Here is a 26,194-nt window from a genome sequence, read left to right on the forward strand (position 1 = left end):
ATGTAGATGGATGCTTTGCAGTCTCTGAGGGAAAATGCCCTATTTCGGAAGGACTCGATGACCTCTTAGGTCTTTTCCAACCTTAGCGGTTGTATGCTATGATTTCGGGAGTAGTCGGTACGCTCACTGATGAACCGGGGGCTGCAATACACACCACAGCTATTGGCTGGCGGCGGCGCCCGTGCAGCCCCTCCGCCATCCCCGCGTCCCCTCACGGCGGGGCCGAGGGGCGGGGCGTGAGGGGCCGGGGCCTGGCGGGGGCGAGGCCTGGGCGAGCCGGGGGCGGGGCCAAGGGCGGTTCCCTTCCCTGCCCCTTCCCTCCCCCCGCCGATGGGCGGGGCCGGGTATCCCCGCTGCCCGCCTCTGTCGTTCGGGGCGAGTCCATTGCATCCCGCGCGGGGGGAGCTCCGGGCCCGGATGCTGTCTGCCGGTCCGGTTCGGGGAAAGAGGGAGGAGCAGGGATAGCGCTTGTGGATCGGAAGCGGGCGCGGCCCTGCTGCAGCCGTGGTGGCTGATCGGGCGGGGGGAGCCGCTTTGTGGGGGCGGCTCTCCCCTCCCCCGTCCACCCCCCCTACGTCCCGACGGGGGATGGTATGTCCCGCAGCGCGCGCCTTGCTCGCGCGGTTCGGCGGCTCCGCGGGGGGAGGGGGACGGGAGAGACCCGGGCCCCGGCGGGTTTTCTACAGTGAGCGCGGGGGAATAGTGGGCAGGGGGGGAGCGCCCGCTGCTGCCGTCCGGGACCATGTTGGCGGACGACGAGGAGGAGCTGAAAGTCCCGGAGGAGATGTTCAAAGACGTCAAGTTCTTCGTGGTGGGAGACATCGACCCCAAGGTACCGGGTCATCCCTTCAGATCATTGCCGCCTTTCCTTTCGTCTCCCCCCGCTCCCGGCGGGGGGGGTGGGCACCGTGGAATCGTCCGGCTACCACGCGCGGGCTCGAGGCTCGCGCCGCCTCACGGGGAAAGGGCGGGAGTGGGGGGGAGCGCGCGCCTGAGGGACCGTGAGGGACGGCCGGGGGGGAGGGGAGGCGGCCGGTCCGGATCCCGGCCGCGATCCCGGCCCCGATCCCGGCCGTGCCCGCGGGAAGCGCCGCCGCCGCCGCCATGGGAGCCGCGGCCCCGCCGCGCAGGCCCCGCCGGAGCCGCCTGAGCGGAGGAGGAGCGGGCGGAGGGACTTCCTGTGCTGGGCCGGGCCGGGCGGGCAGCGGGGGCAGCGGCCGCCGCTCCTCCGACTCGAGCGCTCCGCAGGCCCGGCCCCTCCCTGTGCCCGGTTCTGTACGGGTACACGGGGACAGGCCGTGGGGAAGGTTCGTCACGGGAGGCCGGACTGGCTCTTCCCTCCCACACAGACCTTCCCGCCTTGGCGCGGCCCCGGCCCCTGGTACCGCCCCGGGGCCGCCCGGTGTACTGCCGGTGTAGTTTAGGCCAGGGGCAGCCCGGCCCTCTCGCCGTGCCCTGGGGCAGCGCCCTGGGTAATGCAGGTGGCCTTCCAGCGATAACACCCGTGGTGGGCGAAGGTGGCTGAAACAAAGTTTCTCTGACGTGTCCAATTAGGTGTTTGAAGTGCCGCGTACCGAGCATTAGGACTGCAGCTTCCTGCAAGCAGGCTGCTGTACGCGTCACACTGAAGTTAGTCTTTGCCTCTCTGGTGTGTGCTGCAGTAAAGTCTTAGTTCAGCGTTGGGTTCCTTTAGCCTCCTCTCCTGGCACTCGCTGAGCCTCATGTGCCTGTAAGTGACCTGGAGACACAGGCACCGGCCTGTTCAGGTGGTTTTCATTCCTATTGTGGTAAAAGAAATACAGTGTAGGAAGGATACAGCTAAAAGATCAGGATGAAAACTTCTTTAGACGGGTCTCTAGATAGAAAATTTAGTTCTGGAGGCATTGGGTTTTTAGACGTAAATTTTTTGATAGTGTCTTAACGCTCAAATAGCAAAACCCGTGCTTACCAAAAAACCTACAGCATTCATGTTAGTATTATATATATGGGGATGAGTGCAAAAATCCTGTTGCACTCTTGTACAACCTTTGACATAGAAGTAGTTTCCTGAAAGGCCTGTTCTTATTTATGCATTGGCTTGGGAGGACAATGAGCAGATTTCCCATAAAGCAAGTAGATGAGCATTCTCTTAAACTTTTTCTTTCTCATGTTGAACTTTTATTCTTCTTTGCAGTCAGGGTCTTTGTCATAGGGCTTTGATTTGCTCCAAATTCGGTGCATTGAATTTTCCTCGGCCTGGCTTGGGAGGCAGAGCCAGGTCAGAGTGAGGAGCTGGGCTGAGCTGAGCCAAGCCGAGCCTAGCAGAGCTCAGGGCCAGCTCCTGGGAGAACCCTCTGTACGGGCTTAAGCCCAGCTGGCAGCTAAGCACAACACAGCTGCTCTCTCAACCCCAACCCTATGCAGTGTTATGGGGAGGAGATTCAAAAATTAAACTTGTAGGTTGAGATAGAAAAACAGTTTAATAATTAAAAACCAGCTAAGGTGCAATGGTAATAGTAAATAATAATGGTAAGGGAAAGAAAGGAGGGAAAGAAAGAAAACCCCAAGCAAGTGATGTGCCGTTACAATTACTCACCGTCCACTGACTGATGCCAGACTTCACTCCTGACCCCAGATCAGTCCTTTTTATGGGTAACTCCCCCAGTTTATATACTGGGCATGACATGCTTTGGTGTGGAATATCCCTTTGGCCAGTTTGGGTCACCTGTCCAGACTGTCCAGTGCTCCCTCCCAGCCTGTTTTGTACCTTTTCACTGGCAGAGCATGAGACGTGAAAAAATAGTCCTTGACTTAGGATAAAACAAACCCCAAAATATCAGAGTGTTATCAACATTATTCCCGTTCGGAATCCAAAACACGGCACCGTAGCAGCTACTGAGAATAAATTAACTCTTATTCTTGCTGAGACCAGGACAGCCTCCTGTGGGTGTCCTCTGTGGTACCCTGGGGCACCTGAGTATGAGGAGCTTTTATCAGGTGTGTTCCGAGCCAAGACAGAATGCAGGAATTGTAAATCAAACTCAAACAGTTCTTAGAGTGATTTTTTTCCCATTACTCATACAAAAACTACAAATACTTTTGGCACTTTTTACTACTTCATATACAAGTGGATGCCAGCTTGATTTTGCAAAGAATTTCCTCCATCTTCTAGGGAGGAGCACACTTTGATCACTTAAAATTTCTAAATGGTTTCACAGAAAACCAGTTACTGTAATAAATATTAAAACAGGCCTAAACACAAGTGAATACGCTAATCAAAACAAATTCAAGAGTAAGGGGAAAAATAATTTATTCAGGTGAATAACTGCATACCCACTGCCTGTTAAAGCATGTGCAGCATAAATGGGAAAGGAAACAAAAGTCTGGAATTGTGCCGAGGTGTTCTTTGGCAAACGAGGGAGAATTAGGCTGGCTCTCAACTTCAAGTCCACACCATTCCATTGGGTGCATTTTGCTCCTCACACCTTACTGAGGGTGATGAGGAGATGTCAGATGCTCTCTTTCTTTTAGTAAATGCTCTTCCTGCTTTCCTTAAATATAAAATCCCAAACCATCATGTTTTGGAAACACCAGTTAAAATCAGTATTTCCTTCAGAAAGAGATAAAAAGTAATGCAATGCAGCACAAGGTCTTTGAACAGGATATTTGAGTTTTGGTTGTCTTGTTTAATTTATTTTTTATTCCCATTGTCTTCCTTCTTAATTTTGAACTCTTTCTTGTGTTTCTTCATTTCCACAGATTTTAGTGGGAGAGAACAAGATAAAATTTTTATTTCCACCCTCCCCCCAAAAAATTTCATTTAATGAGTATAAACCAATACCTAAAATGCATGATTTCTACAGCGTTCATATTAAGGCTTTTCAGCATTCTGTTTTCTAGTTACAGGTATATTGTTGATATCAATGTGAGTTCTTTAATTATGCCAGTATAACTTTTCAGTCCAGGCGCTACTTAATCTGAAGAATTTGTGTTTTCTCAGAGAAGTTTTGAAGTTGTTGTGAGCTAAATTAGGAAGAGTCTTTTTCATGACACATAAAATAATCAAATGCGTTATTATGTATCCATATAGTGTTTAAACTACTACATGAAACCAGTGTAACTTTTTGTATAAGCAGATGCTTTGCACAAGTTCTGTAATGCCACATTGTTTTGATATTTAAAAAAATCATGCTTTTAGCGCATTATTTATAGCTTCTTTCTGATGCTGTCAGATTTGGGTTCTCAGTTTTCGTGACTTTCACTCCTTTTTTTAGGCTTCCCGTAAATGAGCAGTTGAATGGGATTGTAAACTCAGTGAGGGCTGTGTGAGACAGGGAGCTCATGTGCTGAGACTGTTCCTAAATTGAAAACCTTCTGTTTCCAAAAGTGCTTTATTAGGATTTAGCTTCTCCCTTTGGAATGACAGCATCCTGTGTTTCTTTACGGTTAACTGGATTTCATGCAGGAAGTTGTATCATGATTTAGGGGATTGGTGTGCAAAATGGAAACATTCACTCCTGTTTCTGGCAGGGGTGATAAGAACAGCAAGCTCATGATCAATTTTCTTGGTTATTTTAGAATAATTCTTTTGGTAATATTAATCCACTGCAGAAAAAAAGAGTTAACTTTTGTTTTCTTAAATGGAGTTTTAAAGTCAGGTACTTCAGTCAGGAAATGCTGAAATACCCTCCTCAGTGAGTTGTGATTTTTCTATTCCTGCTTTTCTGCTTGGCAGAATGCTTTGTGAAATAGCTTGATGCTGTGTTTTGAGAGAGGCTCTTTTTCAGTGCTTCTTTGTCCTGGTGAGTGTACAGGGCAGGGAGTAATTGCTTAAGGACCAATTAATTAATTGATATTTCATTTGATGAATGCATTGCCTTGCTCTCTGCTGTTCACTGCTGTGGGCAGAGCATCTTGCTTTGAAGGGAATGTCCCCAGCAGGTTTGCAGGGACAGGCGTGTGTCCCTGGCAGGTTTTGGAAGATGAACATCACACCAGTTTTGTTCTAAATCTTTATTTCTGAATAATATCAGGGAAATGAAGCAATGATCTTAAATTGCATTTTGAACTTTTGAACTCTTTTAGACTGTAATGTTTTAAAACATTTTTCTTTCTACCCCCGACTACCTTCTGTGTTACCTTCTGGGTTCAAATGAAAGTCCCAGTTTTTGAGGCTCAGGGCTGGACTCATCACACAGATCTCCAGCAGAGCTGAGAGAACACTGAACTCTTGAAGCAGCAGCTGCTGTTTGGGCCTTGCAGAACTGGGAGTGAGATGTGCTTTGGTACTTGGGAGGTGTTTGGCATTCTCAGGACAGAGCACTGGAGTGAGGCACTTCAGCTCCAGCTCCTGAAGGTACCAGTTTAGGGAGCATGAGATCTACCTGGTTTTGGGGTTTTTTTGTATTTTGTGAAATTAGTTAACCCTTAGAATTTAACCCCTTATTTTAAAGCATATTCAAACTTCCAGAAGCTACTTCCAGAGTTACCCTATGCAAAAACAAACATTTAGAAGAGCTTTCTTTCCCTGCCTGAGGGAAGATTATTTTAATATGTTTTTTGAGGAATATGTATTTTGGAAACACCTTGACATTTCCCCAATTCCTACCCCATCATCAATTATTTTGAAAAGTAGCCCTTCAGATGCAATGATGAAAATATAGAAGAGATGTAAACCTTTGGCAGTCAGGTTTAAATTGTGTTTGGTGACTTCAGGAAAAGTTCTGGCCACCTTCAGGAGGACAGCCAAGAGAGAAGGTCATATTCATTCATCCATCCAGTGGTAGTGCTTTCTTGCAGTAATGTTTTTCTCAAATAAAAGTTACTAAAAATGATTGACTTCTCCCTGTTCTCTTTTGGGTTTAGGTTATCCAACTTCTGAAAGCTGGGAAAGCAAAGGAAGTTTCTTACAATGCACTGGCCTCACATATTATTTCAGAAGATGGGGACAATCCAGAAGTTGGAGAATCTCGAGAAGTTTTTGATCTCCCTGTGGTAAAGGTGAGTGACTCATCCATGATATTGTCAAAGTACTGACATAGATGCTTTGTTGTTATAACAAAATATTCATCTTTGGATGATAACCAAAGAAAACATGCCTTTAGAAATCTAACATTCTTGTTACACAAACTTTTATCCTGACTTGCAGACTTCTGTTACAATTCTGTTCTCTCCTTCCTCTTGTTGCTCTGTATCTGTCAGTGGTGTGGGTAATTTTTAGTGTTCTGCTTTGGTTTTTATTTAGATTTTTCTTTCAGTCATCTGTGAGATGATATCCTGTTAGTTCTAATTTAGAAATATTTCTGAAGAAAAGGTTCTTACAAGCTTCTGTCAGTGGAAAACTTCAATTTAGAATAAGTAGTAGATTGCTGAAGGTTTTGTTAAAACATATATAATTGGCAAAGTGCAAAATGATTTTGTTGATTCTGCATATAAGTACTATGATGATTATGGACTATAGGAACTTGTAGAAAACCAGGGGTTTTTTTCCTCCTTATTTTATTTTTTTTTAAGGTTTTCATCCTTTTTGTTTTTTTCTTTCTTACACTGGAATTACTAATAGTTTGTTACTACCTTCCAATAGTGAGGTATTTTTCAGTGAAAAATTATGGGCTTCATCTTTGAATATGTGAACTTGTCACTCTGGAAGTCAGGAGGGAGATTGAAAAAAGAAACACTAGAATTTCACTGCTGATACCTTTGGGTACATGATTTTGGGTTATTTTTTCCATGAAGTGGAAGAGTTTTGATAGGTTTTGTCATGAGAGTTCACCTGACAGTGTAGAACTGAATTAACTCTAAAAAGTGAAAGGTGCCTGGCTAGTGACCCTTATGGTTATAGTGGGTGTGCTGGTTAATTTTTAGTTCCTTTTTCTGAAGTCATTTTTGGTGTAATTTTAACTTTATAAACCAGGAAACTGCGGCCATTTTCATAAAGAAGGACATCAACATCGTAGAGAGCACTTCCTGCTTTCTAATGCCACTTAAATAATTTAATTTGCTTCATAGCTGCCAACTCATTTGCGAGATGAGAGAAAATCTTTCACTAATGTCACTTGGCTTGACCTGAAAACATCACAGCATGATCTGTAATGAAGAAGATCAGACTAAGTACTAAAAGGACTGGAAGTCGGAGGCAAAGATAGTTGGTTACAGGGAAAAAGGAAGATAAAAACTTAAGGGAGGAAAATATCCTTTTTTTGGTTTTCCCCTGAAGATTGAGGGGTTAGATGTGAAGTGGTTTTAGCTATTTTTTGTATTATGCCCTATAAGGGAAGAGAATAACAAGAACTGGGACACCTTAAACATAGTTGCCACAATATATTCTTCTGTTTGTCTTTTGAGGAAAGGTAATTCCATACTGAATGTGATGTCACTCTTTGCCCATTTTTCCTTACCTGCTGCACTGGGACCAGTGTCCTACATCTCCTCCATTCGCTGCCACCTCCCTGTGTCCCTTTGAGCCCTTCTGTCCCAGAATACTGTCGGGTGGGGGCCATCACTGCTCAGCAGCCAGCTTTGCTCTGTCTTTAGAAAACTCATTCTGTTTAAGGCTATGGTTCTTCACTCCTTGGTGATGAGTGTAGGGTGGGGTTTTCTGAATTAGTTTTTCTTTCAAGCAAGTATTGCAAAAAAGGAGAGGATGAATGAATACTGTAAATGGCATGAGAGAAGGGGGTTGCTGCACAACCTTTGAGCTGTCTTTATGTGAACTCTTGTGAATAAATGAGAGGTTTTTTGCAGATTTAAGTGCAATGTCTGTGAAACACACAGACTTCCAAAGCTAGGAAAATACATTAAAACTAGCTATAGCATGAACTCATAAGGTAATTAATATTTTGTGCATGTAGACTAAGGATTTTAATGTCTAGTGGTTTTTGTTTCTTTCAGCCTTCCTGGGTGATCTTGTCTGTTCGCTGTGGAGCTCTTCTGCCGTATCCTTTTAAGTTCAAAATTCTGTAGAAAACAGGTTTAAATGGATACCACGGAAGGATTCAAGACTGTTTCAAATAGGTACTGCTTAAACTTCTAAAATGATCGGTTGTGGTTTGCCTGCCAAGGTTGCAGTGTGCTTGAGGCTTCTTTGTCTTCAGTTTTCCTTGCCTATTTTGTGCTTCATAGGCACTTGGAGGACAACTGTAATCAAATGGAAAACAAGAGCTAGTAGGTGCATGAATCCAGGTGTTCACATTAGGAATTCAGGCCTTAATGTGCTTCAGAGATTCAGAATTCCTGTTTTATACCCAGCAGTTTAAGGTGTGTGCCTTTGCAACTCTCTGTGTTTCTGTGCTGTGGTCTAGGCTAGTGATCCTTGGTCATTTGTGTCTGGACATGATAAATGTGTTTACTGTTCTTTCATTAGCTGGATGAGTATTTAATCGCTTATGTTGCATATCTCTAAACCTTCTCCTTGTCAATGAGGAGTGTTCACAAAAAAAAAAAAAAAGCTTGGAATTAGCTACATTTTCAGGCTTAAGTAACCTAACATTTCATTACTGATGGTCTTTCACGTGAAGAAGTTGCACTATTAAAAAATTTGTCTTCCATCTGCAAGCAGGCTTTTTAAAAAGGGTGCTCAAAGAACTGACGTTATTGGATACCCAGCAGAGAAATAAACAGATGAAACAACAGAATGCAGTCCATAACTAAATTGTAGCTATAAATGTGGGAATGTAGCTCTCAATGGCTATTGCTCAGGAAGTCTTTATTGTGGGAACATTGGAATGGCCAGATGAAAAGACCAGGTCTCAGTAGTGTCTTGTTCTTCAGTTGCATGGAAGAAGGAAGTTCTGTACACCTGTCAGCAGTAAATGTGTCCTTGGATCTTTGACTTTCTAGTACTTCATGTCCTTAGATGGTGGGTTTAGGTTTTAACTCTGAGCCTTATTGTGCTCAGTAAAATGGGTTGTTAAATCTTTGCTTCATTTCGTCCTGTTTCAGTCTCTTTATAACTTCTAGTGCAGTGACATCTGGCCTTTCATTAAGGAATTAGGTTCTGCCATAGTGAAAAAATACAGTCGTTAATGGGAACAGCTTAGTTTTTCCAGCTGATTGCTTTTGGACCCAGTTTAGGCAGAAGTTTGAGATTCTGTGTTTTTGTCTTTAGTTTATGTTTTAATTTGGTAATGCTCAAAGTGATCATTGAATTTCTGAAGAACCAAACCCTAAAAACATCTTGTGTCAGACGTATGGATCTAATAAGAGCCTTTAGGATTTTATGTTGCCTTGCCAATCCCAGTGCTTATTTGATGGGCATTTGCCCATCAGTTGCTAAAGGTAAAGTTTAATATAGAAAGATTTAATACAATGTAAAAGCACAGTAATTTTGTCTGTGTCTTGGTGGAAGTTGTTTTCACCAGAGGGAGCTTAGGATGGCAGTGTTGTCCTGTGCCCTGCTCACTGATGTGTGCAAAGTCTGACTGGCCTGCAGTGGAAGGGAAGTAGCAGAAAAATTAAGCTGGAAGCAGACTGGCTGAAGAAGGAAAAAGAGTTTCATGTACAAAAACCTTGGTTATAACGCCTTAAGGAGGGCTGGCAATTTCTTTTGCAGCAAAAGCAAGAATGATGAGGGTGTATTTTTCAATGGTCTTGTATAGATGAAAGAGAGTCAGAGCACATGTGAGCTTTTGTTGATGGCAGGAAGAAAAATGAGTTTTGCTCTATTCCCTCTGTTTTGTTTGATTGTTATGCTGCTTGTAACTTTTTTAAAAGAGCCTCTTTCACTCCTGTTCTTTAGAGAGTGCAAGCTCCAGGCAAACTGATGGACCTCTTAAAAGTTAAATACTGACTGTTTCTGCTTTATGTGCTGGCAGTAGCTACTCAGGCAGGGAGTAGACACATGTACACTTTCGAAAGATCCAGTACTGAATTCCTTCCTTGGATGAAATGGAGAACAATTCAGGATGTTCATCAGGCTTGAACTTCTTGAGGTATTCTGGGTTATGGCAGTAATTTATTCTGAAGTTTTAAGGTGCTCTAGGCTTTGTCATCAGCTTGTTGTGTGTTATCTCTTCTGAGCCTCAAAACGTGAGTGTTGCTGGTTCATCTGTCAACATCACGGTGAAAATAATTTTATTTCATTTAAAAAATCTCAGTGTCCACATGTGACACAATGTACACCCCTTTCTGTAGTCGCTTTTTTTCCTGACAAATGTCAGAAAATAAAATACAAGATCATATGAAAGTGTGGAAAAGGGTTGAAGTTGCAGAAGTCCGATGGTCCGTCTGTCTTGCCCAGGTCAGTTCTGGTTTAGAGCGTTATCAGAATTGATCATAACATTGCAGGTGTCCCTGATTCAGTTTGTAACATCAGGTTTTTCTTCTTGATGCATAAACTTTAATTGCAAACAGACAATGTGCTTTCAAAGATGAAAGTTTTTGAATAGTCAGATACGTGGTATTATGTGAGAAGTACTGCGCAGACTGTTTAATTTCCTTCTAAAGACCCTCAGGAAGCTCATCTAATTATTTTGCATCCTTGACAACTGCTTTCCAGTGTAAATGGCTTTTCTCCAGAATCGTGTCAGATCTTTTTTGGAGTCACTGCTTGTCTCTCTCAGGTAAGAAGTGAACCATATTTCAGTCTACTCCAATGTCCACTATTTGTGGGATGTTTGCTTTTTTGAGGAGAGATACCAGTTTTACTGTTGTACTATGACTTTTTTTCCTCTTTGTTTTATCTATCTTGGTGCAGGTTCAAAATTACTCCTCAGTGTTTTTTCTTGTTGTGTGTCTTTTGCCACCCTTTTTCCTCTCTTAACTTTCTTGCTAATTTGGTATTTAAAAGTGACAGGTAATACATTAGCCAGCCTTGTAAATGGTATGCTGTGGATTACTAAAATTCTTCCAGCTGAAGACAGCTGGGTGCACAGAGCTAAAAGACTTTTCCACCTTCCTTTTAGGTTTCATCTGAAGACCGAAGTACGCTGTGGGCTTTGATTACTTTTTATGGAGGGAATTGCCAGCTGAGCCTCAATAAGAAGTGTACTCATTTGATTGTGCCTGAGCCAAAGGGGGTAAGAGTTTATTACATGTACAATCCTTCTTGCAGCTCTCATTTGCTTTCAAATAGTCAAAAATTTTCCATCTGCCTGAAGTGAGAATTCTTAAGACTGCTCATTAACAACTAAATTCAGGAAAATTAGGCATTGCAGCTATTCAGTTTGTCAGGGCTTTAAGCCTGATTAATTCAAAAGATGTCCAGTTTCACACTGATATTTGAATTCTGTTTGAATAAAGAATTTTGTCTTGTTTGTCTTAGCCTAATTTTGATATGTCACAGTCATTAGTGACTGGGATTTATAAATCCACAGATATAGAGTCAGTGAAGAAAAACGAAGGACAAAAATGAAATATTGAAGAATGAAACATGGGCTGGCAGTGGGAGAAGAGAAAGTGTGGCTATGGGAAATGAATGTGTTTCCTTCTTTAAAATATAGGAACCTTTGTAGAGCTGGGTTCTTTTTGGTGAATGTGTCTGTGTATCGGTTTTGGTTTCTTCTTTTTTATTAAGCACTTTATATTTCTTCTGTGGACTGTTTAGAGGGGTGTATTGAACACCATTCCAATTGTCCCTTTCATTACAATAAAATAAAATGCTTGGACAAAGCTTTGTTACCTAAAATTCTGTTTGTAAGAGGCAGTGAAATACATTAAGAATCATACTTAAATAATTTACTTAAAAGCTTAAATAATAAGCTTTTCAGAACAAAGGATGTTGTCTTTCTTGCCAGTCAAAAAACTTAAAGAGGTATTAGCATTCCATGTCTGTAGGGTACAAATATTTTAATGCACACAATCATTGAATGGGAACAGTTTTATGGGATTATTACTTCTTGCTTTCAGTCCTGCTGCTCTGATACACTGCAAAGGAAACTGCAGCAGTTTGTAACCAGAACAGTGCTGTCACTAGGAAAACTTAAGATTGCTCTGACTAGACACAGGATGATAAAACAAGATTGTTAATAATTCTCACCAGAATGAAAGAATAAAATCTTGTGTCAGCAAATAAACTTGATTTCATCTCCAATCTCTTTATTGTGTATGAATGACAGTTTCATTGTAGGAAATAACTCCAGAGAATCACTAAATTAATTTCCTCTGAATGTGCTTGTTCTTAATTTATGTTGTTTGACATAAAAGAAAACACCAGCTCAATCATCCTTAAATAAGTTTCAAATTTTCAAAAGGAAGGGTTTTTTTCCATATTGTTTTGATGTGTGTGAGGAGTTTCCATGAAAGAGGATATTCAAATAAATAGGACACTCATTCTGTGTCTACTCTATTTATTAGGAAAGGAAGCAGTGAAGATTTAAGCTGTATTCCTGCTGAAATGCTTTTTTTCAGTGATACACTTTTAAATATTTGTCTCCACTTTATTATGAAATCCTGACTTTTCCCCAAATGCTTTTTCATAGTGGCGCTGGGTTTTTTTACTTTTATTTTTTATAGTGGATAAAACATAAACTGTATTTAGACTTGCCTTAATGTCCTCCTAAAATCACGTGCATTTTAGAATTGAACACGATGGTCCTCGCTGCTGGGTTGGAATATTTTGGTGATTGGATCAGAGGAGAATTTTGCAAGTGGAGACATTCATCTTCTGCAGTTGTGCCTTCTGAGTCCTTTATAGTGTAAATGTGGAGAATTTGTTTTTTTGTTATTGTTTTAATCTCTTGGCACTTGTGGTTCTGCACAATATAAATTGGATCCAGGCGAAGTCACTCTCTGGACAACTTCCTTGTAATCTCCTGCTGTGTGCTCTAGCCCTCATCTCAAACAATTTAGTTGTGATTGTTTTGTCTTTAAATAATTTTTCTTTTCCCCCCCAGGAAAAATATGAATGTGCTTATAAACGGGACAGCATTAAAATTGTGACCCCAGACTGGGTACTGGATTCTATAGCTGATAAGAGTAAAAAAGAAGAGACTCCTTATCATCCTCGTTTAATTATATATGAGGAGGAAGAAGAGGAGGAGGAGGAAGAGGAGGAAGAAGTAGAAAATGAAGAACAAGACTCACAAAATGAGGCTAGTACTGATGAAAAATTATCAAGCCCAGCATCTTCTCGAGAGGGGTCACCTTTGGGTGATCAAGCATTTTCACCAAAATCTACTACTGCTGATAAGGCAAAAGGGGAACTGATGTTCGATGATTCTTCCGATTCCTCTCCAGAAAAGCAAGAAAGGAATTTGAATTGGACACCAGCTGAAGTCCCACAGGCATCTGCAGCAAAGCGTAGGTTGCCTCAAGGGAAGGACTCCGGGTTGATAAATTTGTGTGCCAATGTCCCACCAGTGCCAGGTAACATTTTGCCTCCTGATATGAGAGGCAACCTCATGGCTTCAGTACAAGGTGCCCAAAGTTCTGACCGCCAGGAAATGATGGCCCCGTGGAGTCCAGCCGTGCGGACGTTAAGGAATATTACTAATAGTGCTGATATTCAGCAGATTAATAGACCATCAAATGTAGCACATGTAAGTGTTGGATTTTTAATTTATAAGCTATTGGACTTTTTCTTAGGAGCTATAGTGTCCAAGAACTTCAGTTTCCTTTTGCTGTCCTTAAAATACCCAAAGTTAACACTTACCCTTATTACTTAAAATTGTGGCCAAATTTGTAATTTCCCTGTAATAAGTAACTTAATTTCTAACAGGTTCACAGAAGCATTTGGAAGAGTAAAGCTATGTATAACTGCAGCGTGGTTTAGATTTTCAGTAAGGACATCCTGGTAAGAGAGGGAAAAGCATTAATTTAGAATTACTTTGCTAGTTCAGGAAACCTGGTTTCCTATCCTTTTAGCTTCTCAGCCAGTGCAAGGAATTATTTATGCCATAAGCACATGGAATTGTGAAATTGATTTTTTCCACAGTTGGTTCAGTTCTGTATTCCATTGTTCTGCTGGGCATCATTAGGTTGTTATACAGTATGCATATGATGATGGAGAAGTCCAACTTACCCTTTCTTATACCACTTGTGTAGTTGAAATAATTGCAGCTCTTGTGTTGAATGTATTTCTGCAAGAAAATAAAAAGCAAGTGAGCACGCTGCACCTGCAGCATTGAAATTCTTAGATGTTTGTGGGAAGGGAGCATGAGTAAGGTAGTTACAGAATAGCATTGGTGCCTTTCTTTGGATATTCAGCTAATGGTAAAACTTGGAAAGGTGCCTGAGTAGTATAGAGGCTTCCAGCCAGTACTTAAACTCAGAACGTAGAGTCACTCAGAAATGTTGATTCTGTGCTGTTAGTATGATGTCTAAATACAAAATGGAAATTCAGGCCTTATTTTAAATCTGAGTCTTAGATTCCTCTTCTCAGTGCCTTGAATTGTTTAAGGGCTGAGACTTCTGTACAAGGCCTGAGCAGAGCTGCCAACCGTTTGCTCAGTTGGCCAGCATGGGTGAGTTGGCCACCACACCTTCTCCAGCCCAGTCATTGTGCTGTCACATACATCAGTGGTGTCCCTGTGGAAGTATTTCTCTGTCAGCAATATTTGCAGAGCTGCAGGGCACTGGTGGTTGTGTGCTTTGGTTTGTCTCTGTTCACCCCAAGTCTGCTGGAGGAGGAGCTGGATTGTGCTTTGTGAGGGCTGTACCAAGTGCCCGCTCAGGCTGCTGGGCCAGCTGCAGCGTGTGCAGAAAGGCTTTGCATCTTAGGATTGTGGATCTGCTTCTTAGAGGGAGGAATGTCAGTCCTACCTTTTCACCCTATAACTGCTATTCTACTTTGTGCCCCAAATGATGAGTGCAAGCCTTAGGGAACATTCCTGGAAAGTTGGTGTTAAGTTTGAACCTCAGGTTTCTGTATCAGGATCTGTCATCATCAGGTGTTTGCAGATACATTGTTACTTTCTGAATACAGACCTAGGATGCTTTTGGAAGTTTCATTCCTTTATTTTGAAATACAAGTCTTGAAGCTTCTCTAATTTTGGCTTTTGGTACTTGTTGTGGAGAGCAGCTCCTCACACCGAGCCATGGAAACATTTTTTGTGCGTGTTATTTTTAGTTATTGAATGTGTCTGCTGTGGTGGTGCCGAGACACAAGCTGTGGGTGATGCATTGATAATCATGGCTGCACGTGTGTGTACACATCAGTATTACTTAGATGACACCTCAGAGGTTTTGATGTGCATTGTGAAAACACTTGAGCCACCTCTGATGGAGAGTTGATGGATGTTTGGCTGAGAGGATGCAGTAATTGGCTTTGTGCTCTAGTGATGGGCTTTGATTCCTCTCACGCACGCACGTCGCTGAAGGTGACACTGTGTGTGTTGAAGTAGTGGGGGTGAAGGAAACAAGCTTTGCAGGATTCATCAGACCTGATTTCATGTTTAAAAGACTTTATGAAAGGCAAGTCTAGAAGTTACTGTTGCTCCTTCTCATTTCTAATAGGTAGTTCGTAGTAAAATATTTTAATAAATATGTGGAACTCATCCTAATCTCTTAGAACTTTGCCTAATTTTTCATTTTTCTGATGCATAAAAATTTGCTTCCTAATTTGTATCTGCTTAGTGTGAAATGATTTTTCTCTTAACAGTAAGTTATACATTTAAAAGTAAAATTAAATTCCAGGTTACTTCAGCACTCTATAAGCATAAAATCTAGTATTCTTAAGTAGGGAGGTGAGGTTGTTTTGGGTTTATTTTCCCAAGAAGTTCTTAGTGCTCAGCAGATCAATGTTTTTCTTTGTATTGAGATTAAAAAACAAGCTATATATTCCTGAACTGGTTCAAAAGAGAACAAGATTCCCATATTTCAAACAGCACTAATTAATAAAGGCATCATTAGCAATTTTAAGTGAAAATAGGACTATGAAACTAAGCTCTGAATTTAATGGGCCAGTGGGATTCTAAAATTAATATTGCAGTTGATCAATGTAATTATTAATATAGTGATAATAGTCATAATGCTGTTGGAAAAATTATAATACTGGGATGGGCTTTAATCTTAAATTTAACTAAAATGTGCATTGCTGTTTATTAGGAGTCACGTGCATCTCTACACTTCTCTTTGTGTAAATCCTGTCTTTTGATTTTGCTATTAGGCGGTTAAAGATTTTTGTTCAGCTCACAAGGTATTTAGGTGCAGGGTTCTTTTCTTTTAGGAACTGTATTTTCCCAGTAGTTCTTTAAATATTTTTGAAACCGAATGACAACCAAAAGGTCACAAAAATAATCTTTGTTTTCTAGATATTACAATCACTTTCAGCACCTACAAAAAGTTTAGAACAACAAGTAAATCATAGCCAACAGGGACATCCAAATGTGGTGCTGTTTAGTCAAGTGAAACTAACACCAGAGACACATTTATTGCAGCAGTCACATCAAGCACAGCAGCAACAGCACCATCCTCTTTTACACCTTCAACCTCAGCAACTTATGCAGCTCCAGCAGCAGCAGCAGCAGCAGCAACCCCAGATCTCCCAGCAGTCTTTCCAACAGCAGCAGCCTCACCAGTTTCCCCAGCAGCAGCAGCAGCAAGTCCATCAGCAGCACCAGTTCTCCCAGCAGCAGCTCCAGTTCCCGCAGCAGCCGCTCCACGCGCAGCAGCAGCTGCACCGCCCTCCGCAGCCGCTCCAGTTCCAGCAGCAGCATGTGCTGCAACAGCAGCTGCAGCAGCTGCAGCAGCAACAGCAACAGCTGCAACAGCTGCAGCAGCAGAACCTGCAACAGCTGCAACAGCAACAGCTGCAACATCAGCAGCAGCAACTGCAGCAGCAGCACTTACAGCGACTGCACCAGCAGCATCAGCAACAGCAAATGCAGAATCAGGCAGCGCAGCACTTAACTCAGACACCTCAAGCACTACAGCTTCCAGTTGCAGCCCAGCAGCCACAACACCACCAGCAGCAACAGCAGCAACTGCAGCAGCAGCCGCTTTTTGGGCACGATCCAGCAGTAGAGAGTTAGTAATTATTGCCTTCTGATCCTGGAAAAAAGTAGCTAATGACATGAAGTGGGGTGGAATATCAAAAAGTAATGCTGTATTTACAGGATAGAATTGTAAAAAATGCCACTCATGGCTTAGAGCTGTTTTACTGATTTTTAGGCAAATAATTAAATAATGTATTAGTTAATGATGATCCAGCAATCTGAAAAGCATGAGAGTGCTGAGAACGTTCTCTTTTCAAATATGCACTTGATAATACAAGCACACAACCTATACTTTCAGAACAGTGTTCGTAAATGCATATCACAATTGGTTTAAATTTTTTTTCCCTTTGGAAGAGAGGGATTGGGAAGCTTTCAATCAGTATAAGAACTGGAAGAACAGCTACAGTTTTGGAAATACGAGTAAATTATTCAAGATTCAGTATCGGAAAGTTGTCACACCTTGCTTTGAATTCTAGTAGAACTGAAAGCTTTTTGATTGTTTTGGCTGTTCATAGCTGATCTTTGTAAAAGAGGAAGTTGTCTTAAGTTTTCCTTTTGGTGACTCTTCCTTTTGCCCCTTAAGCCCCTCTTCATCCAGGAAAAAAAACCTGCCCTTAACAAAATCAGACTCTGGGCTGAGCTGTGCCTTAAGGGCTTTCAGCTTTGAAATTTTGGATCCTACTTTTTCCAAGGAAAAGTACACTTAGGAAGTTTATAACCTGGTAATAGGAAGAGGTCAGTGTAGCAGATGTGTTCTGAGATAAACACTTCAGACTTATATTTCAATTGTTTGTTCTTATGTACCAAACTATTTCAGTTCCAGAAGAGTATTTCCTACTGGGCTGTGTCTTTGCAATTGCTGATTACCCAGAGCAGATGTCTGACAAGCAGCTGTTAGCAACCTGGAAACGGGTAAGATTCTGCAGTATTTTTAAAGAACTATAACATAATGTCATAGTCCCTAAATTTTAAAAGAAAACATTGGCAGTTCTTCAGCACTGTTCACTTTTCTTTAGGCATCCTTTTGTGTAATTCTTCTGTTACAATCTAAAAAACAAAAAAATTATTCAACTGCTGCTGACCAGAAAAAGTAATAGAAATACTTCAGGTGTGCAGCCTGGTTGAATTAAGTCTTCAGTCAGAACATGAGCTAAATAAGTTGCAGCCTTAACTATTTCCCAGTTATTTATGCTTTTAATCAGGCAACTGTAGTACAGCAAGTGTAATATAGCATCGCTGTCTATCTTTAACTTGATTGTATAAAAAAAATATTTTTTGCATATAATTTTGGCATTTAGTAGCCTGTGAGGTATCCACCTGAGTGAATAAGATGGAAGAATAGAGTGTTTCTATTTTTTTGCCAACTTCTATTTTTCAGAAAAATCTGATTGTATCCTTTCCTAAATAAGAGGACTTTGATGTTCTTCAGAAACTTCTGATGGATTTTATAGTTGAATTTTCCCTACAATTTTGCATAATCAAGTAAGCTGTTGACATTTTTAACAGCACTTGTGTTTATTGCTGAAATAGAATTGAATAGTTCATGAAAAATTGTTTAATAGTTATACTGCAAAAAATAAAAAACAAGAGAAGGGTTATTTTTGTTTATATATCTTTATTTTGTTTTATTTTTTTTTCATTTCTTCTAAAAAATATACTTTTTGTTCAGTGAAAAGCTGCATATTTAATTTTGGTTTTCTTTTTTGTTTTCAAAATTGTTCTAAAGCTAGATAACAAACCTGATTTTGGGGGGTAACTCTACAGTGAAATGGTGCTAATGGTGGCAGTGTCCTAAAGGGTGGACTTTCATTTCAGACTTTTTGTTTCTTAATGTAACATAAAGATTGTTATATCCTAGAAGTTGTGGGTTTGCTCTCTTACCAGATCATCCAAGCACATGGTGGGACAGTGGACCCTACCCTCACGAGCAGATGTACTCACCTTCTGTGTGAAAGCCAAGTCAGTAACATGTATGCTCAGGTAAGCCAGTGGGAACCTGCACTGGTGCATGCTTTCATTTTATCCCTGGAGAGGCAGGGCTTTGCACTGTGTGCTTCGTGCTCAGATAGCGAATATAAAGTTTCTCATTATGTGTTTTTTTATGATTTGTGGTTTTTTGGGGGGTACAAACTTTCATAGCGTGTGTAGTGGGCTTGTTCCAGAGAGCACTAAGGAAGATCCTATGAGAAAGAGAAGTCTAAAAAGTAGAGAAAAACAATTAAAATCAAAGGTTTGATTTGTAGAAAAAGTGTAAAATAAAATAAACATGTATTTTGTGTTTTAAAAGCTGTCTATGCCTGTATTCCTAGGCTTTAAGAGAAAGGAAGAGATGTATTACAGCACATTGGCTGAATGCAATCTTGAAGAAGAAAAAGATGGTCCCACCTCATCGAGCACTTCATTTTCCAGTGGCATTTCCACCAGGAGGAAAGCCATGCTCTCAACATGTAAGAAGGAAATTACTTACTTCAGAAGAATGTTCTTCAGTGCTTGCTTCGTTCCATGAGCAGTGTTAACACAGAGCTAAAAAGTCCTTACTCAGAGCAAAATACACATTTCTTTTGCCTTGGAGGAAAAGTTTCTGTTGATCTTCAGGTGCTGTGTTGTTGTGCTGCTGCTGCCATGTGTTTCTCAGTGCTTTGCAAGTCTTCCTGAGTTCAGAGTGGTGAGGAGTAACACTTGCCTTTGTGAGTTACTGCCTCAGACACTGAGGGGCAAAGATTGCCTCACTTACACATAGCAAGGTAGCAGCAATCCAGGCTGCACAGTTCATAACACCAGAACAACAGCACATCTAACAGCATGTGCTTCCTTACCATAACCCAGGATTTTGAGAGGTTTTTGGAGGGTTTTTCTTAGTCAGTGCTTAGCAAATACCTTAAAAGGAAGCCTATGCTGCTAATTAGAGGACAGGAGGTCACAGTTCCATTGCCTGTGCAATGAGGAGCTCTGGAAGTGGAGTTTTGTGGCACTGAAAAACCAGTTAATTCAGAGGCATCTTGGAATGTGCTATGATGTATGAACCAAGATGCCAAAGTGTGTCTGGCACTGGATTTCTTTGTGCTGAATGCAGACATATGGGATGATGGCCTTGCTAATAGCCTGTCCTGACCAACACAGAAAGAAATACAGATTTGGGAAAATCAAGAGTATAACAACATGCATGTGTTATATGCATATGGTTAGCAGTAAATGTAATATGCAATGTAATAAACACAGTTTTAAACAGAAGTACTGTTGCCTTTCCCAAAGAAAAGGTGAGAATGGCAAAAACAAAAACTTGTCAGGATTAAAGATAATAATAGAAGATGTGGAATTACAGTTCACCGCTGGCATCAGCTGGCACATTTTATTTGGCTTCATGGCAGAGTAGAGCACAGTTTTCAGATTTTAGTGTGGAGGAAGTAAGTGTGTTTTTTTGTGTGTGCCTCTATGTAAATAGCAGCAGAATGAAGGTGGCAGAAGTGAGAAGCAAATTAGCTCTGAGCTCTTCTATAATAATGCTGTGGTCTCTGTGAATAAGAAAAAGCTGACCAGAAGAATGGAAATTATTCTTCCTGAGTCAGAGCTACTGCTAGAAACCTGAAATTTTTATGTATAAACAAATCACTTTTAAATTGTACTGTTTGTATCCTACAAGCCACGCTTTAAGTGCTTATACACCATGCTGTGCATTTCATTGTAATGTAAGAAGTTAGTCATGGAAAAATATTTCCCATGGGAGTGTTTTTTAAGTGCCATCGATGTTCACTTATTTCTAACTGTGTCTTTCTGTCTGCAGATAATCTCTGTGACAGGATTTGTTGATAGTGACAGAGATGACCTCAAGCTCATGGCCTACCTAGCAGGTGCCAAATACACGGGCTACCTGTGCCGCAGCAATACAGTTCTCATCTGCAAAGAGTAAGTGCTGCACTCCATATGGGAATGTGTCCTTGCTTTCTCAGCAGCCTCTTGCCAGGCAGTGCCTCTCCGAACGTGAGGTGCTACGCATGGCTCGTTATGAGAGTGTTAATTGTAATCAGTTCTGCAGTTTGGTAACAGTAAACTTAGTGATGTTGTTTCTTGAATTAAATTACAGCACATATTAAGTGATTAATTTGGCCTTCTGAGCACAGGCGAAACAAAAGTAATTTCTAACTTTCCTATTTTATAATATTCTTAAATGATGCTGACTCTTAGACATGCATAAATAAAACACCTTTTTTTTTAATAATTGTTCTAAAACGTTGGAGAAGGAAAAATTTAAGTCCAGGTCTAAAGATTCCCTTTACAGCAGAAATTCTCCCCTGACTGGCTTGTTCTGACATGTAGAACAAAAGCATTTTTTGGAGTATCTCCTCTGTCACGGTTAAAGCAAACAATAGACCAATAAATAAATACTGCTATTGCATGTTTATTACTAGAAATTGCCATTTTTACCGATCTCTTTGCAATACAAATTATTTTTTTTCTTCCCTGCCCACCAAGGGCCAGCGGGTTGAAGTACGAGAAGGCCAAGGAGTGGCGGATCCCGTGCGTGAACGCGCAGTGGCTCTGTGACATCCTGCTGGGGAACTTCGAGGCGCTGCGGCAGATCCAGCACAGCCGCTACACCCTGTTCAACCTGCAGGACCCTCTGTCTCCCAGCCAGCACCTAGTGCTGAACCTGCTGGGTAAGGCTCACTAACTCTGCTCTGCAGCATTTTTATCTGCCTGCTTCATCGGTAGGAGTGCATTTCCTCTGGTATAAATAACTTGGCCAGTAATGGTGTAATTTTTATTCTGTTCTCCATTCCCTAGATGCTTGGAGAGTCCCATTGAAGGTGTCACCAGAACTTCTAATGGTATGTTGAATTATTGGATATATGCAGCTATTTTGATAAGATCACTCCTTGCCTGTGCTGAAGCTCCTGGTTGTACTTTTTTGCTAATGTTCTATTTTATTTTGAAGGAATCTGGGAAGTAATATTTTGCAGAATTAAGGAATATACAGAATGTGATACACAGAATGAAGTTTCTGTTGGCATACCTTAGGCTAGATTTTTCACTCTTCAGTTTCTACATCAGACCTTTAGAAAGGCTTGAGTACTTTTTAAATCACTACCTAACACTGTAAATGAGACCACATAAGGGTTTTTAAGACAGAACACCCCAAATCAGTAAGAATTTTGTTAGAATATTGACTGAATTTTAAGTACGATACATAATGTAAGTTAGGGGTGGAACTACTTCATATCGTCCCTCTAATATATAGTAAGAACTAAAACCATGGGCAAATATACCACGTATTTTAGATTTTTAAAAAAGTATACCATGCATTAAAAAGTGTAGTTGATAACCATGAAATAGCAACGGGAATGAAAAGTGAAAAATTGTACCTTGAAAAACGTAGAAGTCAATTTTTGTCATGAAGGGTATTGGGTGAACCGTGAAAAACATAAATTTTCTGTGTATTCAGAATAGGCTGCAGTTTCCATGTCAGCTCTTACACTTACCTCATGTTTTTGTATTGTAAATTTTCTTCTTATTTCAGATTTATACTTGGTAATTTTTCACAGTATGTCTTGATGTAGGTAAATTTACTACAGGTGACTCTCAGATAACATTTTATATTGCACAAAAATGTTCTGCCAGACCTCTTGTATTTGGATCACTTGTATCTCAGTCACTTTGTAAACTCTTCAGAAAAGAGGTGCTTAGTAACTCTCAAAATGTAATGTAGCAATGTTTTAAATGGAGATTCAGGGTACTGTCCCTTGAATACCTTTCAGCTCTAGAAATAGACACTACTGTTTTCCTGACCATAAGTTTGAAACTTTCTTCTTACAGACCCTTCTGGATTTGTTTCATAGGCTTGTAGGAAACTCACACTTAGAAAACCAAATGCTTTTAAAAATTCGTGGTCTTCATGTTTTCCTGAAAAAGGAAAATATTCTGTTGTTACAAAATAAAAACGTCCTTGAGAAGATTCATTATGAAATACTTGTATTTTAAGTAGGTTTTAACTCAGTTTTGGTTTTGTTACCACCACCCTTTGCATCCACACTGCAGTTGAGCTCGCCTTAAAACTGGATACGTTCTTTGTGTGGGTCAGTCACACCAGGTTTTTGTCCATGTTTTGTCTTGTGCAGCAAATGGAGACCTCAGGGGTTGGATGGGTAATTTAGTACCTTCCCTTCTGTATTCATATGGGGACCCTTCTTGCCCATGTGAAGTGGGAATTTTGTGGAATTGAAAGGGGCTTCTGGAGACAATCTAGTCCAGCTGCCCTCTGGGTGCCCACACAGGAATATGGTTTGGTAATAGAAGATGCTGAGCATGTGGAAGTGTCAGGGAAGACAAGGTACTTCACTGCCTTCACAGTAGGCATTTCTATTTGTCTTGGGGTTTGGGGTCCTCTTCTGAGGACAGCTGTCTTGTCAGATGCTGTTGATGCCATGTACCTCTTGCATTTTCATAGTTGAAATGTCTGTCAAAATGTGAATGTGTGCACTTTTCTAGAGGCTCATACTATGGGCTGTCTAGCATAAAAATGCCTGGTCTGAGAGCAGGGAACAAACCCCTGTGGTTTGTTCCTCCCGTAGGAACATTGTCACAGCAGGGCTGGGACCGTGCTGCCTGTCTGTCTTGTCATGTGCCTCTAGCATTCTTCATTAAATTTCAGGTATCAGTTTGAAGGTTAAAAAGAAATAGATGTCACACACTCCTGAACCCTGGAGCTGTAGTTTCAAGTCACTCAGACCAAGGAGAGCCTAAAAGCTACATTTAATCACCCCTGGGCACGTGCCCTAGAGGCTGATCTGGTACTGGGGCAGTGGCACTTTCTGTCCAGCTGCTTTTTTACGTAGTATGGGAACTTGAGCTGAAAACAGTATTTTCTGGGATATTACTATTCCGTGAAATTTAGCACCAGGAAGAATATTGCAGTCTTCATGTACTTAGCAAACAGACAGGCTTTTCAGTCTCTTATTTAATTCATTGGCTTTTCCAGTGATAATTAGCAGTGCTATTTAAAAGAAAAAAAAAAAGTCCCACAATATTTCATTTGGTGTGCACTTTCAGGGTTACATAAGTTTGTGGAGAAGCATAGGCTGATGCTGAGCGTTGCTCTTGGGTTCGTTGTGTAAGTAGTAGGTGCCCCATCTATTGAGCTGCGTGTAATTTTCATTCAGGATTAATTCAGGATAGAAGCTTCTTTCTCTGCTTAATTCAGATCTAAACACGTAACTGGTCTGATTTCAGGGTGTGAGGTTGCCTTTGAAACCAAAGCAAAATGAATCCAGTCTTCAGCCGTCTTCCAAAAGAGCAAGGTAAGAACAGAGAGCAGTCAATGCCCATAGTCTGTAATTGCCTGTTCCTCAGAAGTGTCAGCTGCCCATCAGCAGTCCTGTGCCCTGCTCAGTGAGATAACTGTCAGTGCGTTTGGGGTGTTGCCAGGAATAAAACAGTAACTAAGAGAGGGAAGCAGCAAGAGAGTTGGGAGAGTGAAGAAAGAAGAGAGTATATCATGTTCTCTGCGTCGTCATTTTTTTTCTTCAGAAGAGGTTGTCCCTAATTCTCATTCATCTGGGTAATTCCTTTGGTGAAACTTGCAAAAGTGTGCATGTCTAAATTCAGAATTCCAGTTCTACAGCCTTGGGCCCAAATGTCACTTTCTGCTGTATTTCCTGTATTCCGTAGGATTGAAGACCTGCCTCCACCTACTAAAAAACTCACCCCTGAGCTGACACCAATGGTGCTCTTCACAGGATTTGAACCTATGCAAGTGCAACAGTACATTAAGGTGACTTTCAGGCTTCTCTTGTGAACTACATTGAAACATCTGACAACTTTTTTATGGATGTTCAATTTTTTCTAAGACTTGATTAGCATATATCTAGTGGATATTACTGGCCCTGAGGTTAGAGTAGGTTTATGTGCAGTGAGTTTTATTTCGTAGCTGTTCTTCTGTAGTTAACTACACTACTGTGCTACTTGCTTTTTCTTTCTGTGGGACTGCTTTAAAAAGCAAGAAAACTCTCTTCACATTTGTTTTTAAATTAGCAAATTTCATGACTAAATTTAGGTGAGAAAAATATGATGGTTGTACTGGATAAGACCCAGGATTCTTCTAGTGGAGTTTCTGTCTGTAGTGCCAAATGCTTCAAAGACAGCCGATGACACAGCTAATGGCACGTGTGAGATAAGTTCCTAGGAGGTTTTCTTCTGTTCCTGAATAAAGCTGTACTAAAACTTAACTGGAAATAATTTATAACATTCAGATAATGAAAAGTAAATGAGGCCTAGTTCAAGTCCACTATATTTCTTAGAAATATGCACTTTGATGTCCTCAAAAATAGAAAATACTTTCTTTATTACGCCTATACTTTTTTTAAAAATGGTTCAGCTTTGAAAGTTTTTTTTTTCCCTTGCAGTGTGTGCATTTGAAGATTGATATTGAATATTTTGGGACATAAACTGTTTTTCAGTGTATCCCATAAAGTTCTAGTACAAACTTCTCATTTTCTGTCATGTTGGTACCAGGTTAATTATATTGATAATCTGTTTTGGTAACATCTGTGGCTTACAGATTTAAAAAAAAAAAAAATCAACTTCAGCTTCAAAGCTTGTGAATCTGAATGTAAACCTGGCAGCACTGATGCTGTCAAAGCTCTGCAGAGTTTGGATACCTAACTGGGGCTGGGTACTCCTCATCTTCTTGAGAGGGAAGGGTAATCTTTGTACCTGTATGGCCAAAGGGTCCCTTCCACATCAGAGTGGAAGTCTTGCACAGTCTGCACTCACAGGTAGTGGGGTGCTTGAGGTGAGCACAGAAAAGCAGCCTTTGCCTTTCAGAGGGGTACAGTGTACTGTTCACAGAGTGTTTATTGCCAGGAAGGAGGTAGTGGTGGAGAGGTTCAGTGTCATTGAACAATACTTTTGTGGGTCATCTTTATGCAAACCATCAGAGCGTGGTAAAGAAGAGCTAAAAGCGCTGTTCCTGTCTGTCCTACGTGCTCATCATTCTCAGAGCAGTAGAGTGCACAGGGCTGCCAGAGACCCCTCAGACCTTCTAACCCAGCCCTTGGGCTTTCTTGCTCTGGGACTCCCAAGCATTCATGCTATAAAAACCCTAGTCTGGTAAATATTTATGCTTACAGGTATTGGCGTGGGTTTTATTTATTTGTGCAAAATGTTTGCCTTTATCAGAAATCCAGCATGCATACTTGCTAAGGCTGTCCAAATAGTTTTTCATCCTTGGAATTTTTATGAAGGCAGCATTCTTTATGTCTAACACCTGTGGTAATCTGATGTGCCTCACCAGCTCATTCATTGTGTTACTTATTCCTTCGGGTAATGACTGGCTTAATTGATAAGATAGC

The 26,194-nt window shown here is 41.1% G+C and overlaps 1 protein-coding gene across 2 annotated transcripts in view; it reads left to right on the forward strand.

Annotated features, from left to right (window-relative positions):
• Positions 1–673: 673 nt before the first annotated feature.
• The window catches only part of PAXIP1 (PAX interacting protein 1), a 30,818-nt gene continuing 5,297 nt past the window's right edge, over positions 674–26,194 (forward strand). The window contains exons 1-15 of one of the 2 annotated variants that reach the window (XM_058422864.1): positions 674–832; positions 5,845–5,979; positions 7,870–7,913; positions 10,475–10,538; positions 10,881–10,994; positions 12,810–13,454; positions 16,167–16,881; positions 17,668–17,762; positions 18,735–18,830; positions 19,160–19,297; positions 20,632–20,753; positions 21,321–21,505; positions 21,633–21,676; positions 24,075–24,142; positions 24,513–24,615. In XM_058422864.1, the coding sequence (XP_058278847.1) occupies positions 743–832; positions 5,845–5,979; positions 7,870–7,913; positions 10,475–10,538; positions 10,881–10,994; positions 12,810–13,454; positions 16,167–16,881; positions 17,668–17,762; positions 18,735–18,830; positions 19,160–19,297; positions 20,632–20,753; positions 21,321–21,505; positions 21,633–21,676; positions 24,075–24,142; positions 24,513–24,615 (2,658 nt within the window). In that variant the 5' untranslated portion in view covers positions 674–742. The remainder of the gene's footprint in view (positions 833–5,844; positions 5,980–7,869; positions 7,914–10,474; positions 10,539–10,880; positions 10,995–12,809; positions 13,455–16,166; positions 16,882–17,667; positions 17,763–18,734; positions 18,831–19,159; positions 19,298–20,631; positions 20,754–21,320; positions 21,506–21,632; positions 21,677–24,074; positions 24,143–24,512; positions 24,616–26,194) is intronic. The other variant, XM_058422867.1, reaches the window with a different exon arrangement.

Source organism: Hirundo rustica, chromosome 1 (assembly GCF_015227805.2).
Source record: "Hirundo rustica isolate bHirRus1 chromosome 1, bHirRus1.pri.v3, whole genome shotgun sequence".
Classification (NCBI taxonomy): domain Eukaryota; kingdom Metazoa; phylum Chordata; class Aves; order Passeriformes; family Hirundinidae; genus Hirundo; species Hirundo rustica.